This window comes from Pristiophorus japonicus, chromosome 19, assembly GCF_044704955.1.
Source record: "Pristiophorus japonicus isolate sPriJap1 chromosome 19, sPriJap1.hap1, whole genome shotgun sequence".
NCBI classification, from domain to species: domain Eukaryota; kingdom Metazoa; phylum Chordata; class Chondrichthyes; family Pristiophoridae; genus Pristiophorus; species Pristiophorus japonicus.
In genome coordinates this window covers 42,088,595-42,105,437 of record NC_091995.1, presented here as the reverse complement: position 1 = coordinate 42,105,437, position 16,843 = coordinate 42,088,595, and the positions used below count along the sequence as shown (strand labels likewise).

General features: G+C 52.8%; 1 protein-coding gene across 1 annotated transcript in view; it reads right to left on the bottom strand.

The window, feature by feature from the left end:
- Window positions 1-7,444: 7,444 nt before the first annotated feature.
- LOC139230439 (zinc-binding protein A33-like) overlaps window positions 7,445-16,843 on the bottom strand; it is a 30,340-nt gene continuing 20,941 nt past the window's right edge. Inside the window, exons 5-6 of the mRNA XM_070862273.1 lie at window positions 16,673-16,788; window positions 7,445-7,992 (exon numbers count right to left, since the gene is read on the bottom strand). Coding sequence (XP_070718374.1) covers window positions 7,445-7,992; window positions 16,673-16,788 — 664 coding nt within the window. The remainder of the gene's footprint in view (window positions 7,993-16,672; window positions 16,789-16,843) is intronic.

Genomic DNA, 16,843 nt, shown 5'->3' with positions numbered 1-16,843 from the left:
CTTTGGGACATCCGGTGGTCGTGAAAGGCGCTATATAAATGTAGGACAGTTACTAACATCTTTGAAGAACAGGCTTTATCAACCATCATCTTTCCATACTAGAGCTAATGGATACCTCTACCTGTGTTTATTTCCCTAGCCTCTAAACTTACACTTTAATCAATCACGGCTGACGTCATTACCAACACATTGTGTAAAGAAATCACCTTTCACCCCAGAAGGCAAGCCGTGCATTCCTCTCACAGGACTTCAAAGTCACCCTATTTGTATCGGAAAGGCCATTGCTCCATGATACGAAGAAGTTCCACCATTAAACTGTTAACTCTTCATGATGTCCGACAATCCCTCCACGCCCACACACCTCGACTCCTTGCTGACATACATTTCGCACATTGAGATCCTCATCGGCGACCGTCAGAACGCTATTCAACCGCGGAGGGCCTCACATTCCTTTTTGATAACTCAACATCCATGTATTTCCCGCCTCCCCCAACCCTGATAGCCAAACCATTCATCATCATCATAGGCAGTCCCTCGGAATCGAGGAAGATAATATGTCGTTAGGTGGCTGAACAGTCCAATACAAGAACCACAGTCTCTGTCACAGGTGGGACAGATAGTCGTTGAGGGAAGGGATGGGTGGGACTGGTTTGCTGTACGCTCCTTCTGCTGCCTGCGCTTGGTTTCTGCATGCTCTCGGCGACGAGACTCGAGGTGCTCAGTGCCCTCCCGGATGCTCTTCCTCCACTTAGGGCGGTCTTTGGCCAGGGACTTACAAGTGTCGGTGGGGATGTCGCACTTTATCAGGGAGACTTTGAGGGTGTCCTTGTATCATTTCTGCTGCCCACCTTTGGCTCGTTTGCCATGAAGGAGTTCCGAGTAGAGCACTTGCTTTGGGAGTCCTGTGTCTGCCATGCGAATGATGAGGCCTGCCCAGCAGAGCTGATCAAGTGTGGTCTACAGGGCTGTAGTAATACCCGCCCTCCTGTATGACTCAGAAACATGGACCATGTACAGTAGACACCTCAAGTCGCTGGAGAAATACCACCAACGATGTCTCCACAAGATCCTGCAAATCCCCTGGGAGGACAGACGCACCAACATTAGCGTTCTCGATCAGGCCAACATCCCCAGCATCGAAGCACTGACCACACTTGATCCAAACCATTACCCAACATCCACATACTTTCCAGTGTCGCGGGGTGGGGGGGGGGGGTCACCCTGATCAGGAGCTGGCGATTCTGGCGGATTTGCATTTCCCGCCCGGATGGTCCAATTTCCACGGAAGCCCAGGCTGCGATCGACTGGCTCAGCACAGCCTGTGCAGCGGACAGTGCTCAGGTTCCTCCTGGACTCCTCAGGCTTGTGCGACACGGGATGCTGCATTTGCCACTGCGCCGTGAGCAGGAGGTGGAGGATGTTATGTATGTAACTATGTAATACTTGTCACCAGAGGACGCGACTGTTGGAGTCCTAATGGTCACCTGCACACACGTGTAGGGCCAGTATAAAAGGTTGATTGCCATGTTGTTTAGGCACGCTGGAGTTGTAATAAAGAAGACTAAGGTCACATTAAGTTTAGCTCACAGCACTCTGCCTCGTGAAGTTCTTCTATACACAACAGGGGACAGAAGGGGGGGCGCGCGGAGACAGGGGGATGAGCCCTGTATTGAACATCATTTCATTAGGAAATGAAGGTGCTCTGGGTGATATCTACATTCGGTCAAACACCCCCCTTGCCATCCCGAAGGAGTTACCTTTGTCCGCAGTGAAACGGTGGGATTTAATGATTCTTCTGCCATCACGGCAATCCTGGCCATTTTCAGGCAGAAGTAAAAACATATTATCTGTTAACTGTATAGAGTACAAAAGCAAGGAAGTTATACTAAACCTTTACATCATCATCATAGGCAGTCTCTTGGAATCAAGACTTGCTTCCACTCTAAAAGTGAGTTCCCAGGTGACTGAACAGTTCAATACGGGAATGACAGTCTCTGTCACAGGTGGGACAGACAGTGGTTGGAGGAAAGGGGTGAGTGGGGAGTCTGGTTTGCCGTATGCTCCTTCCGCCTCCTTCTGTGCTGTATCGTAATATTATGAATATTGTCATTTATTTCACTGCTTTTTTGTGGGATCTTTTTATGCGCAATGTGGCTGCTGCATTTCCTACATTACAACAGTGGGCCACATTGTCCGCATGCCCGAAACAAGACTCCCAAAGCAAGCGCTCTACTCGGAACTCCTACATGGCAAGCGCGCCCCAGGTGGGCAGAGGAAACGTTACAAGGACACCCTCAAAGCCTCCTTGATAAAGTGCAACATCCCCACCGACACCTGGGAGTCCCTGGCCAAAGACCGCCCTAAGTGGAGGAAGTGCATCCGGGAGAGCGCTGAGCACCTCGGGTCTCCTCATCGAGAACATGCAGAAACCAAGTGCAGGCAGCAGAAGGAGCGTGCGGCAAACCAGTCCCACCCTCCCTTTCCTTCAACCACTGTCTGTCCCACCTGTGACTGAGACTGTGGTTATCGTATTGGACTGTTCAGTCACCTAAGGACTCACTTTTAGAGTGGAAGCAAGTCTTTGATTTTGAGGGACTGGCTATGATGATGATGATGGCACTTGAAACCATATAAAGCAGTGGTTCACCCTCAGCTGGAGTGTTTTGCCCAGTTCTGGGCACCACACTTTCAGAAGGATATCAAGGGCTTGGAGAAGGTGCAGGAGAGATTTACCAGAATGGTAGCAGGGATGAGGAACTTCAGCTACATGGAGAGACTGGAGATGCTGGGGTTGTTCTCCTTAGCAGTGAGTCGGGATTAACGGGTCCTTTTCAGAATGGCAGGCAGTGACTAGTGGAGTGCCGCAGGGCTCAGTGCTGGGACCCCAGCTCTTTACAATATACATTAATGATATAGATGATGGAATTGAGTGTAATATCTCCAAGTTTGCGGATGACACTAAACTGGGTGGCGGTGTGAGCTGTGAGGAGGATGCTAAGAGGCTGCAGGGTGACTTGGACAGGTTAGGTGAGTGGACAAATGCATGGCAGATGCAATATAATGTGGATAAATGTGAGGTTATCCACTTTGGAGGCAAAAACACGAAGGCAGAATATTATCTGAATGACGGCAGATTAGGAAAAGGGAAGGTGCAGCGAGACCTGGGTGTCATGGTACATCAGTCACTGAAAGTCGGCACGCAGGTACAGCAGGCGGTGAAGAAAGCAAATGGTATGTTGGCCTTCATAGCAAGGGGATTTGAGTATAGGAGCAGGGAAGTCTTGCTGCAGTTGTACAGGGCCTTGAAGAGGCCCCACCTGGAATATTGTGTTCAGTTTTGGTCTCCTAATGTGAGGAAAGACGTTCTAGCTATTGAGGGAGTGCAGCGAAGGTTCACCAAACTGATTCCCGGGATGGCAGGACTGACATATGAGGAGAGAGTGGATTGACTGGGCCTGTATTCACTGGGGTTTAGAAGGATGAGAGGGGATCTCATAGAAACATATAAAATTCTGACGGGACTGGACAGGTTAGATGCAGGAAGAATGTTCCCAATGTTGGGGAAGTCCAGAACCAGGGGTCACAGTCTAAGAATAAGGGGTAAGCCATTAAGGACTGAGATGAGGAGAAACTTCTTCACTCAGAGAGTTGTTAACCTGTGGAATTCCCTGCCACAGAGAGTTGTTGATGCCAGTTCATTGCATATATTCAAGAGGGAGTTAGATATGGCCCTTACGGCTAAAGGGATCAAGGGGTATGGAGAGAAAGCAGGAAAGGGGTACTGAGGTGAATAATCAGCTATGATCTTATTGAATGGTGGTGCAGGCTCGAAGGGCCGAATGGCCTACTCCTGCACCTATTTTCTATGTTTCTATGTTTCTACAGAACAAAGAAGGTTAAGGGGAGATTTAATAGAGGTGTTCAAAATAACGTAAATAAGGAGAAACAGTTCCCACTGGCAGAAGGGTAGGTAACCAGAGGACACCGAGTTAAGGTGATTGCCAAAAGAGCCAGAGGAATTATTTTTTTTAACCAGCATGATTGGGAACGCGCTGCCTGAAAGGGCGGTGGAAGCACTTTCAGTAGTAACATTCAAAAGGGAATTGGAAATCTGCCTGAGGGAACCATTGTACAGGGCTACGGGAAAGACAGGGAAGTGGGACTAACTGGATAGCTCTTTCAAAGATGGGTCGAATGGCCTCAGTCTATGTACGATCATAATACTATGAATATTGTCATTTATCTCACTGCTTTTTTGTGGGAGCTTGCTGTGCGCGATGTGCCTGCTGCGTTTCCTACATTACAACAGTGACGATACTTGAAAAAGTACTTCAAGCGATTTGGGGGGTTGTGAAAGCAATGGTATGACTGTGAGTTCTTTCTTTAGCTTCTTTCGAGGTCCATCTCAGACAATAACCACTCAACAAAGTTCTGATTTAATTATCAAATCGCCATAGAAACCACAATCAAAGTAACACTGAAAGCAGGTGTACAAAAGCTCTGAGATATATTTTACCGAACAGGTCTGGCGGACAAGTAAAAAAAAAAATTCACTCATGGGATGTGGGTGTCGCTGGCAAGACCAGCATTTATTGCCCATGAGGAGGTGGTGGTGAGCCACCATTTCAGAGTCAACCACATTTGCTGTGGGTCTGGGGTCACATATCGGTAAGAACAGCAGATTTCCTCCCCCAAAGGATAACCAGTGAACCAGATGTTTTTTTTTTAAACAACAATGCAGTAGTTTCATGGTACATTACTGATAGTAGCTTTTAAATTCCACTTTTATTTAATTGAATTTAAATTCCCCAGCTGCCATGGTGGAATTTGAACTCTCAACACCAAATTATTAACTAAGGCTTCTGGATTACTAGCCCAGGAACATTACCACTATGCCACTATATCCGCATAGCAACCCAGTAATGACCATCAGTCATACCGTGCGATACTGTGCGTGAATACTTAACCCATGTGTACTACACTCTTCTGTACACTACTTCATGCAAGGTGTTCATCAGCCACAATCTCATTGATTGGTGGAACAGGCTCAAGGGGCAGAATGGCCTGCTCCTGTGTTAATCCATTTAGGTTAAATGGGTAAACACCTACAACAGTGGGCGGAGGAATGTTAAGTGTTCGGCTACAGATGGAGCTGATGCCTTTAAGGGGAGGCGCCAGGTATACATGCGGGAGAAAGCAATAGAGGGATATGGAAGCAGGATATAGGAAGAGGTTATTCGAGTGGGAGGAGACTTGCATGGAGTATAAACACTAGCATAGGCCAGTTCAGCCGAATGACGAGTTTCTGTATCTAACCCGTGCTGTACCTGCCCTGGGAGTGTTTGATGGGACAGTGTAGAGGGAGCTTTACTCTGTATCTAACCCATGATGTACCTGCCCTGGGAGTGTTTGATGGGACCGTGTAGAGGGAGCTTTACTCTGTATCTAACCCATGCTGTACCTGCCCTGGGAGTGTTTGATGGGACAGTGTAGAGGGAGCTTTACTCTGTATCTAACCCGTGCTGTACCTGCCCTGGGAGTGTTTGACCCTAACACTGGCAGCTGTAATGGAGAGTATTTCAGTGCTCAGTCTCCTCGGAGCAGTGCCCCTTCATTGGTGAAAATGTCCAAAGTCAGGCCATCAAGGTTTGGTTGGTATCAGCTGCTTGCGATATCTTAATTGGATGTCCATTCGCTGAGGGGCGGAGCTCCTGTTCCTGCGCCTCGGAGGGGCAGTACTGAGGGAGCGCTGCACTGTCAGGGGATAAGCGCTGATGGAGTACTTTATTGTTGGAGCGGCAGTACAGAGGGAGCACTGCACTGTCGGAGGAGCAGTACTGAGGAAGCGTTGCACAATTGGAGGGGCAGTACTGAAGGAGTGCCGCACTGTCGGAGGGGCAGTACTGAGGGAGCGCAGCACTGTCGGAGGGGCAGTACTGAGGGAGCGCCGCACTGTCGGAGGAGCAGTACTGAGGGAGCACTGCACTGTCAGAGGGGCAGTACTGAGGGAGCGCAGCACTGTCGGTGGGGCAGTACTGAGGGAGCGCAGCACTCTCGGAGGGGCAGTACTGAGGGAGCGCAGCACTCTCGGAGGGGCAGTACTGAGGGAGCGCCGCACTGTCGGTGGGGCAGTACTGAGGGAGCGCAGCACTCTCGGAGGGGCAGTACTGAGGGAGCGCAGTACTCTCGGAGGGGCAGTACTGAGGGAGCGCCGCACTGTCGGTGGGGCAGTACTGAGGGAGCACTGCACTGTCGAAGGGGCAGTACTGAGGGAGGGGCAGTACTGAGGGAGCACTGCACTGTCGGTGGGGCAGTACTGAGGGAGCGCCGCACTCTCGGAGGGGCAGTACTGAGGGAGCGCAGCACTGTCGGAGGGGCAGTACTGAGGGAGCGCCGCACTGTCGGAGGAGCAGTACTGAGGGAGCACTGCACTGTCAGAGGGGCAGTACTGAGGGAGCGCAGCACTGTCGGTGGGGCAGTACTGAGGGAGCGCAGCACTCTCGGAGGGGCAGTACTGAGGGAGCGCAGCACTCTCGGAGGGGCAGTACTGAGGGAGCGCCGCACTGTCGGTGGGGCAGTACTGAGGGAGCGCAGCACTCTCGGAGGGGCAGTACTGAGGGAGCGCAGTACTCTCGGAGGGGCAGTACTGAGGGAGCGCCGCACTGTCGGTGGGGCAGTACTGAGGGAGCACTGCACTGTCGAAGGGGCAGTACTGAGGGAGGGGCAGTACTGAGGGAGCACTGCACTGTCGGTGGGGCAGTACTGAGGGAGCGCCGCACTCTCGGAGGGGCAGTACTGAGGGAGTGTCGCACTGTCGGAGGTGCCGTCTTTCGAATGAGACATTAAACTGAGGCCCCATCTGCTCTCTCAGGTGGATATAAAATATAGCAGGGCACTATTTCGAAGAAGAACAGTGGAGTTTTCCCCGGTGTCCTGGGTCAATATTTATCAGTCAACCAACATCAGTTAAAAAAAAAACACATCATCCGGCCGTTATCATTTTCGGCCATTAACAAAACGTGCATATTCCAAAAGACATTCAGTACTCAGAAGGGTTACGCTGCACCGTTACATTTTGGCCATGCCTGTCGGTTGGCTTTGGATGGTTTTTTTTTCAATTGCAGTTCGCCGACCAGTTCACTTGGAAGCCTCTCCCTGTTGGACGAGGCTGACTGCGCGTCAGCAAATCCAGAGTGAAAGTGGCGTGGTTCTTGTTCGTCTGGCTGGCTGCTGGCTGGGATCTTGCTGTGTGCCGAGATAGCACGGCGCGTTTCCTTAGGGTGCGACAGCGACCACACTTCGGTAGCCCTTCGGCAGGTCCTGAGGCCGCGACAGGGGTGGGTAGGTGAGGCGAGTCCTTTCTTCCTCCCCACGGCCCCACAGAGACCAAGCGCGTACACCCCCCCGCCCTCTCCCCCCACCACTGCCCCCATTGTCCCCCGAACTACAGCTTGAGCTGGTAGACCGTTATCGGGGCGGAGTTCTTGCGGCCGTCCCTCAGGCCCGGGCTGAAGAAGGGGTAGAGTTTCTCGGCGAAGGCAGCGGGGGCGAAGGTGTAGAGGTGGGCCATGCGCTCGGCATCGTAGAAGGACACCTGGCCGGCTTCGTAGTCCAAGTAGACGCCCACCTTGCCGGGGTGGGAGGGCGGGTCCAGCCGGGTGGGGGGCCAGGTCAGGGCCCGGTAGCTGTTGCCATTACGCAGCCACACGGCCCAGTAGCCGTCCTGCGGCGACAGGGTGATGTCCCCCTTCCGCTGGGCCGACTCCCGGGCCACCCCCACCACCCACTCTGTCTTGCCTCCCACCCCCACCTCCCAGTAGCGCCGCCCCGCCCAGAAGCCCTGCACGCTCAGCACGCAGGGGGAGGGGTCGAACCTCCGCGGGTCGTCGGGGACCTCCCGCCATGTCTCGTGGAGCCCGGCGCCCGCCGGGTCCTCCAGCAGGGCCAGCCAGGGGTTGGCGGTGTCGGGGTCGAGGGTCAGCGACGCTGGCACTGTGGCACAGGGAGAGAGAAAGATGGGTTAGTCGAACGGAAATCTGGATTCACGCCAGTCAGAACGTGAGCAACCTCGAGCCTGTTCCGCCATGCAGTTCCGATCATGGCTGAGCTGCACCTTAGCTCCTTCTACCCATTGGATGAAGGGACCGAGTGTAATGTTGCCAAGTTTGCTGACGATACAAAGATGGGTGGGGAAGCAAGTTGTGAGGAGGACACAAACAATCTGCAGCGGGATATAGACAGGCTCAGTGAGTGGGCAAACATTTGGCAGATGTAGTATAATGTTTGAAAATGTGAGGTTATCCACTTTGGCAGAAATAATAGAAAAACAAATTATAATTTAAATGGAGAAGAATTGCAAAGTGCTGCAGTACAGAGTGACCTGGGGGTCCTTGTGCATGAAACACAAAAAGTTAGTATGCAGGTACAGCAAGTGATCAGGGCGACAAATGGAATGTTGGCCTTTATTGCAAGGGGGATGGAATATAAAAGTAGGGAAGTCCTGCTACAACTATTTTGTTGCAACATTAATACAAGTGCCCCCTTATTAAAGTGGGGGGGGGGGACTAAAACCGAGACAATAAACAAATTAACTTTTGGCAGTAAACTTAATTAAATTTAAAATTTGGTTGCCGGGGGTGATGATGCACTCCAGTCCCTTCGGTGCCCACCTCTTGCAGAAGGCCGCGAGCGTACAGGTGGACACCGCGTGCTCCATCTCCAGGGACACCCCAGCTCGAATGTAACCATGGAAGAGAGGCAGGAAGTCCTGCTACAACTGTACAGGGTATTGGTGAGGCCACATCAGGAGTACTGCGTACAGTTTTGGTCTCCGTATTTAAGGAAGGATATACTTGAATTGGAAGCAGTTCAGAGAAAGTTCACTAGGTTGATTCTGGAGATGAGGGGGTTGACTTATGAAGATAGGTTAAGTAGGTTGGGCCTATACTCATTGGAATTCAGAAGAATGTGAGGTGATCTTATCGAAACTTATAAGATAATGAGAGGGCTCGACAAGGTGGATGCAGAGAGGATATTTCCACTGATAGGGGAAACTAAAACTAGGGGACATAGTCTCAGAATAAGGGGCCGGCCATTTAAAACTGAGATGAGGATGAATTTCTTCTCTCAGAGGGTTGTAAATCTATGGAATTCTCTGCCCCAGAGAGCTGTGGAGGCTGGGTCATTGAATATATTTAAGGTGGAGATAGACAGATTTTTGAAAGATAAGGGGATAAGGGGTTATAGCGAGCGGGCAGGGAAGTGGAACTGAGTTCATGATCAGATCAGCCATGGTCTTATTGAATGGCGGAGCAGGCTCGAGGGGCCTAATGGCCTACTCCTGCTCCTATTTCTTATGTTCTTATGTAAAGGTATCCAAGTTTGCTGATGACATAAAGCTAGGTGGGACAGTAAGTTGTGAGGAGGACAGAATGAGTCTGCAAAGGGATATAGATAGAAACATAGAAACATAGAAACATAGAAAATAGGTGCAGGAGTAGGCCATTCGGCCCTTCTAGCCTGCACCGCCATTCAATGAGTTCATGGCTGAACATGCAACTTCAGTACCCCATTCCTGCTTTCTCACCATACCCCTTGATTCCCCTAGTAGTAAGGACTTCATCTAACTCCTTTTTGAATATATTTAGTGAATTGGCTTCAACAACTTTCTGTGGTAGAGAATTCCACAGGTTCACCACTCTCTGGGTGAAGAAATTCCTCCTCATCTCGGTCCTAAATGGCTTCCCCCTTATCCTTAGACTGTGTCCCCTGGTTCTGGACTTCCCCAACATTGGGAACATTCTTCCTGCATCTAACCTGTCTAACCCCGTCAGAATTTTAAACGTTTCTATGAGGTCCCCTCTCATTCTTCTGAACTCCAGTGAATACAAGCCCAGTTGATCCAGTCTTTCTTGATAGGTCAGTCCCGCCATCCCGGGAATCAGTCTGGTGAACCTTCGCTGCACTCCCTCAATAGCAAGAATGTCCTTCCTCAGGTTAGGAGACCAAAACTGTACACAATACTCCAGGTGTGGCCTCACCAAGGCCCTGTACAATTGTAGCAACACCTCCCTGCCCTTGTACTCAAATCCCCTCGCTATGAAGGCCAACATGCCATTTGCTTTCTTAACCGCCTGCTGTACCTGCATGCCAACCTTCAATGACTGATGTACCATGACACCCAGGTCTCTTTGCACCTCCCCTTTTCCTAATCTGTCACCATTCAGATAATAGTCTGTCTCTCTGTTTTTACCACCAAAGTGGATAACCTCACATTTATCCACATTATACTTCATCTGCCATGCATTTACCCACTCACCTAACCTATCCAAGTCGCTCTGCAGCCTCATAGAATCCTCCTTGCAGCTCACACTGCCACCCAACTTAGTGTCATCCGCAAATTTGGAGATACTACATTTAATCCCCTCGTCTAGGCTACTGAATGGGCAATAATGTGGCCGATGGAGTGTAATGTGGGGAAATGTGAGATTGTGTACTTTGGTGGGAAGAATAGAAAAAGAGGTCACTTTTTAAATGGCGAGAAACTCTTCATTGCTGGTTTTCAGAGAGATTTGGGTCTTCTCGTACAGGGAAACACAGAGGGGACAAAAGTCTCCGGTTGTGCGTTTCCGTTAGCGTCTCCGGGGCATGGACCTGTTTTCGTCCAGGATGGGGGAATGCTACCAACTGCCGCAAAATTACGCAGGAGTTAGCGGAGGTGCGGGCACGGTAGCGTCCCGGGCAACAGGCAATGATGTCATCGGCGTGCGCGGCGACCCCTTTGCGCCCGTGGCGGAAATTGTCCGGCGAGCGGTGTCGGCGGCCAGACCCGTGTGTCGCGAACCGGGCCGACCTCTGCTCGCGGGGCCGAATTTAAAAGGGGAGGATGCGCCGCGCCGCGCGCCGCCATTTTGTTGTCGTGGCCTACTCACCGGTCGGCCCGTTCCCGTTCCTGACGGTGCGTGGTGTCCGTCTACCGGTGCCGGGCTGCGGCTACGGCACCACGGCGACCCCGTGGCCCAGTTGAGGCTGTCAGAAGCCCTGCGGAGAGCGCAGCGTCCCTCCCCTATAACGGAAGGGTGTTGGGGCGTTGAAACGCGTCAGCGCTGTGTGGAGAAGCCACGTAGCGCCCCGGATACCGCCCCAACAGGAAGTGGAGGGCACGGCATTGCGCTCCACTTCCTGTGAGGGGCAGTAACCCCAATTTCGCGGCCGGGGCGGGACCTCCATGTCGGGCGCAGGAAGTCCCTCCCCGACTGGGTTACAGCCCCCAAACGGGACTCTGGGAAATTTCTTCCCCAGAGCAGAAAGTAATGGAATGTCGGCCTTTATTGCAAGGGGGATGGAGTATAAAAGCAGAGAAGTCCTGCTACAACTGTACAGGGTATTGGTGAGGCCACACCTGGAGTACTGCGTACAGTTTTGGTCTCCGTATTTAAGGAAGGATACACTTGCATTGGAGGCTGTTCAGAGAAGGTTGATTCCTGGGATGAGAGGGCTGTCTTATGAGAGGAGATTGAGTAGTTTGGGCCTATACTCTGCGGGCAGGGAAGTGGACCTGTGCCCATGATCGGATCAGCCATGATCGCATTAAATGGCGGAGCAGGCTCGAGGGGCCGAATGGCCTACTCCTGCTCCTATTTCTTATGTCCTTAATGAGAGATGATCTCATTGAAACAGGTAAGATTCTGGGAGGGATTGACAGGGTAGATGCTGAGAGGTTGTTTCGCCTGTCTGGAGAGTCGAGAACCAGGGGGCACAAGTCTCAGGATAAGGACTGAGGTGAGGAGAAATTTCTTCACTCGGTGGGTGGTGAACCTTTGGAATTCTCTACCCCAGAGGGCTGTGGAGACTCAGTCGTTGTGTATAGGCTGGGATCGATAAGAGTTTTTGACTCAAACGGAATCAAGGGAATCGGCTGGGAAAGTGGAGTTGAGGTCGATGATCAACCGTGATCTTATTGAATGGTGGAGCAGGCTCGAGGGGCCCTATGGCCTACTCCTGATCCTAATTCCAATGTTCTTATGTTTACCCGCCTTGGTTCCGTAACCCCTGATACCCTTACCCAACAAAAATTGATCAATCTCAGTTGTAACATTTTTAATTGACCCCCCAGCCTCAACAGCTTTTGGGGGGCGAGAGAGCTCCAGATTTTCACCTCCCTTTGTGTGAAAAAGTGTTTCCTGACTTTCCCCCTGAACAGCCTAGCTCTAATTTTAAGGTTATACCCCTTGTTCTGGATTGCCCCACCATTCTCGGGAAGTGGGAGTCGCTGGCAAGGCCAGCTTTTATTGCCCATTGGCTTACGGAGTGACTTGCTGGGCCACTTCAGAAGTCATTTAAGATTCAACCACAACGGTGTGGGACTGGAGTCACATATAGGCCCAGACCAAGCAAGGACGACAGATCTCCTTCCCTGAAGTGTTTTGACGACAAACTTCAAGGTCACTTTTGCTGGTGCCGCCTTTTTAATTCCCAGTTTATTTCAAAGTGAATTCAAATTCTCAAACTGCGATGGTGGGATTTGAACTCATGTTCTCTGGATTTAGTCCAGGCCTCTGGATAACTAGTCCAGTAACATAAGCACGATCCTGTCTGACTCATTTTTGATGCGCTTCTGTCTGCAATTAATAACTTGTTAGCGAAATTTAATTCCCAGTAACCGCCCAGAAAAACAGCCAGCAATTTTGATGTTAGGTTAATAATACAGAAAAATCCAGGATTCTCCTGTTTATTCTCTTGGTTGAAGGAGGGATTTTAGCCCCATCGACAGGACAGACTCCAGGAGAGTCCGACAGGCCCATGGAGAGTCCGACAGGCACATGGTGAGTCTGACAGGCCCCTGGTAATTCTGACAGGCCTCTGGTGAGTCCGACAGGCCCCTGGTAACTCTGACAGGCCCATGGTGTGTCCGACAGGCCTCTGGTGAGTCCGACAGGCCCATGGAGAGTCCGACAGGCACATGGTGAGTCTGACAGGCCCATGGTAATTCTGACAGGCCTCTGGTGAGTCCGACAGGCCCCTGGTAACTCTGACAGGCCCATGGTGTGTCCGACAGGCCTCTGGTGAGTCCGACAGGCCCATGGAGAGTCCGACAGGCACATGGTGAGTCTGACAGGCCCATGGTGTGTCCGACAGGCCTCTGGTGAGTCCGACAGGCCCCACGAGAGTCCGACAGGCCCCAGTAGAGTCCGACAGGCCCATGGTGAGTCTGACAGGCCCCTGGTAACTCTGACAGGCCCATGGTGTGTCCGACAGGCCCATGGTGTGTCCGACAGGCCTCTGGTGAGTCCGACAGGTCTCCGTTGTGTCTGACAGGCCCCTGGTGTGTCCGACAGGCCTCTGGTGAGTCCAACAGGTCTCCGTTGTGTCTGACAGGCCCCTGGTGTGTCCGACAGGCCTCTGGTGTGTCCGACAGGCCCATGGTGTGTCCGACAGGTCTTTAGTGTGTCCGACAGGCCCCTGGTGTATCCGACAGGTCTCTGGTGTGTCCGACAGGCCCATGGTGTGTCCGACAGGTCTCTGGTGTGTCCGACAGGCCCCTGGCAAGTCCGACTGACCCCTGACGAGTCCGACAGGCCCCTGGTGACCCCGACAGGCCTCCGGGTGACCCCGACAGGCCCATAGTGAGTCAGACAGCCCCCTGGTGAGTCCGACAGGCCCCTGGTGACCCCAACCGGCCCCGGGAGAGCCCGACAGGCCCCTGGTGACCCCGACAGGCCCCTGGTGACCATGACAGGCCCCTGGTGACCCCAAAGGCATCTGGTGAGTCCAACAGGTCCCTGGTATGTCCGACAGACCCAGGGAGAGTCCGATAGGCCCCTGGTGAATTTGACAGGCCTCTAGTGACCCCGACAGGCCCCTGGTGACCTGAACAGGCCACAGGAGAGTCCGACAGGCACCTGGTGAGTCCGACAGGCCCCTGGTGAATTCGACAGGCTCCTAGTGACCCCGACAGGCCTCTGGTGACCCGAACAGGCCCCAGGAGAGTCCGACAGGCACCTGGTGAGTCCAACAGGCCCCGGGTGACCCCGACTGGCCCATGATGACCCTGACAGCCCCATGGTGAGTCCAACAGGTCCCGGGTGTGTCCGACAAGCCCTGAGAGAGTCCGACAGGCCCCTGGTGAGTCCTACAGGCCCATGGTGAGTCAGACAGGCCCTGGGAGAGTCCGACAGGCCCCTGGTGAGTCCAACAGGCCCCTGGTGAGTCCGACAGGCCCTGGGAGAGTCCGACAGGCCCCTGGTGAGTCCGACAGGCCCCTGGTGATTGCGACAGGCCCCTGGTGACCCCAACAGGTCCCTGGTGATTGCGACAGGCCCCTGGTGACCCCGACAGGCCCCTGGTGAGTCCGACAGGCCCCTGGTGAGTGTGACAGGCCCCAGGTGAGTGTGACAGGCCCCAGCTGCTGTCACTGGATAGACCAGCAGTGGTGGGAATGCTGGCTGGTTTCTCCTCCCTAACCGTGAGCTCAATGAAAGCACCCTCACCCCAACTGAGATCAGTGAACCCAGCACTGTCTAGGGGTTCAAGCCTAGGGACTTCTTTGAGGAGACCTGTTTCAATTGTTCCACAATGTAACTGTACACAATGTGTTAGATGTGGCTCAGTGAGTAGCACTCTCTCTCGCCTCTGAGTCAGAAGGTTGTGGGTTCAAGTCCCACTTCAGGGACTTGAGCACATAAATCTAGGCTGACACTCCCAGTGCAATGCTGAGGGAGCACTGCACTGTTGGAGGTGCCGTCTTTCAGATGAGATGTTAAACCGAGGCCCCATCTGCCCTCTCAGGTGGATGTAAAATATCTCACGGCACTAATTTGAAGAAGAGCTGGGGGAGTTATCCCGGTGTCCCGGGGCCAGTATGTATTCCTCAAACAACATCACTAAAATAACAGGTGATCTGGGTCATTATCACATTGCTGTTTCTGGGAGCTTGCTGTGCGCAAATTGGCTGCCGTGCTTCCCACATTACAACAGTGACTACACTCCAATAGTACTTCATTGGTTGTAATGTGCTTTGAGACGTCTTTTCTACAATCCCTGAATAGCTTTTTCAAATCAGCACGTGAACTCTTTGCCAGGTTTATACAGGAACAGGCTGAGATTTACCTGTAGGAACCCTGTTATCTGTGAATTATAGGGTGAAGATTAATGTTTGATAACAGGCCCCAGGCCAACTATACATTAATGGATCTTCTCCCCGTCTCTAGTGGTGTCCTTGATTCTGGCGGAGGGACAGTTCTACTGGTGGCAGTAACGCTTCAGTACATCACCTGAGCAGCTATTCTCAATGGGAGAGGCCAGACACTGAGGTGCTGGGAACCTATTCAACTGTGGAAGGTATCATAAGCAAGTCTGGCCTCACTGTCTAGGGTCACCGTCTGGACCTGGGGTTACCGTCTGGCCCTGGGGTCACTGTCTGGCCCTGGGGTCACTGTCTGGGACTGGGGTTACTGTCTGGGCCTGGGGTTACTGTCTGGGCCTGGGGTCACTGTCTGGGTCTGGCCTCACCGTCTGGGCCTGGGGTTACTGTCTGGGCCTGGGGTCACTGTCTGGGTCTGGGGTCACTATCTGGATCTGGCCTCACCGTCTGGGCCTGGGGTTACTCTCTGGGCCTGAGGTCACTGTCTGGGTCTGGCCTCACCATCTGGACCTGGGGTTACTGTCTGGGCCTGGGGTCACTGTCTAGGTCTGTCCTCACAGTCTGGGCCTGGGGTTACTGTCTGGGCCTGGGGTTACTGTCTGGGCCTGGGGTCACTGTCTGGGTCTGTCTCACAGTCTGGGCCTGGGGTTACTGTCTGGGTTGAGCAGACAGTGATTAGCTTTGCAGGTGTATGGCCCGTGAGTCTCCCTCCGTTAATATCAACATCACCTTGCGTTTATATAGCACCCTTAACACAGTAAAAATGTCCCAGGGCGCTTCACAGGAGCAATTAGCAGACAGACTTTGACACAGAGCCACATAAGAAGATATTAGGATTGGTGACCAAAATTAGAGGTAAGGTTTTAAGGAGCGTTTTATAGGAGGAGAGAGAGGTGGAGAGGTTTAGGGAGGGAGTTCCAGAGCTTGGGGCCCAGGCAACAGAAGGCACGGCCACCAATGGTTGAGCGATTATAATCAGGGATGCACAAGAGGGCAGAATTAGAGGAGCGCAGACACCTCGGGGGGGGTTGTGGTGCTGGAGGAGATTACAGAGATAGGGAGGGGCGAGGGGCCATGGAGGCAGTTAAAAACAGGATTGAGAATGTGAAAAATCGAGGCGTTGCTTAACCAAGAGCCAATGTAAGTCAGCGAGCACAGGGGGTGATGGGTGAGCGGGACTTGGTGCGTGTTAGGACACAGGCTGCCGAGTTTTGGTTGAGCTGAAGTTTATGGAGGGTGGAAGGTGGGGGTCCGGCCAGGAGTGCGTTGGAATAGTCGAGTCGAGAGGTAAAGTGTCAGAGTGGGCAGCCTGCCCACAGTGACCCGATACCTGCACCACCGCTCCTGCCAGTGACACGGAGCAACGGGTGAGTGGACCGCGAAGGTGAGTGAGTACTTGAATAGGCGGCCCCCCCCATTCCCTCCCTCGGCACACCCGCTGACTGAGCTGACTTTACCCGGGGGGGGGGTGGCGGTTTGCGATGGCTGCAGTCCCTGTTTTGGTTACTCTCCTGCCGACGAGTTGTTTACCTGGGCTGATGCAGCTCCTCATTTCTTTCCACACTCGGTACTGGAGGGGCCCTTTGAACAGCCCCAGGCACAGCTGGGCGGCGACCACGGTGGGGCGCTGAATCTCCTCGAGGGGCCTGTACACATGGACAGCACAGGAGGTGAGTCGGCAACGGGAGGGCACAAGATCAG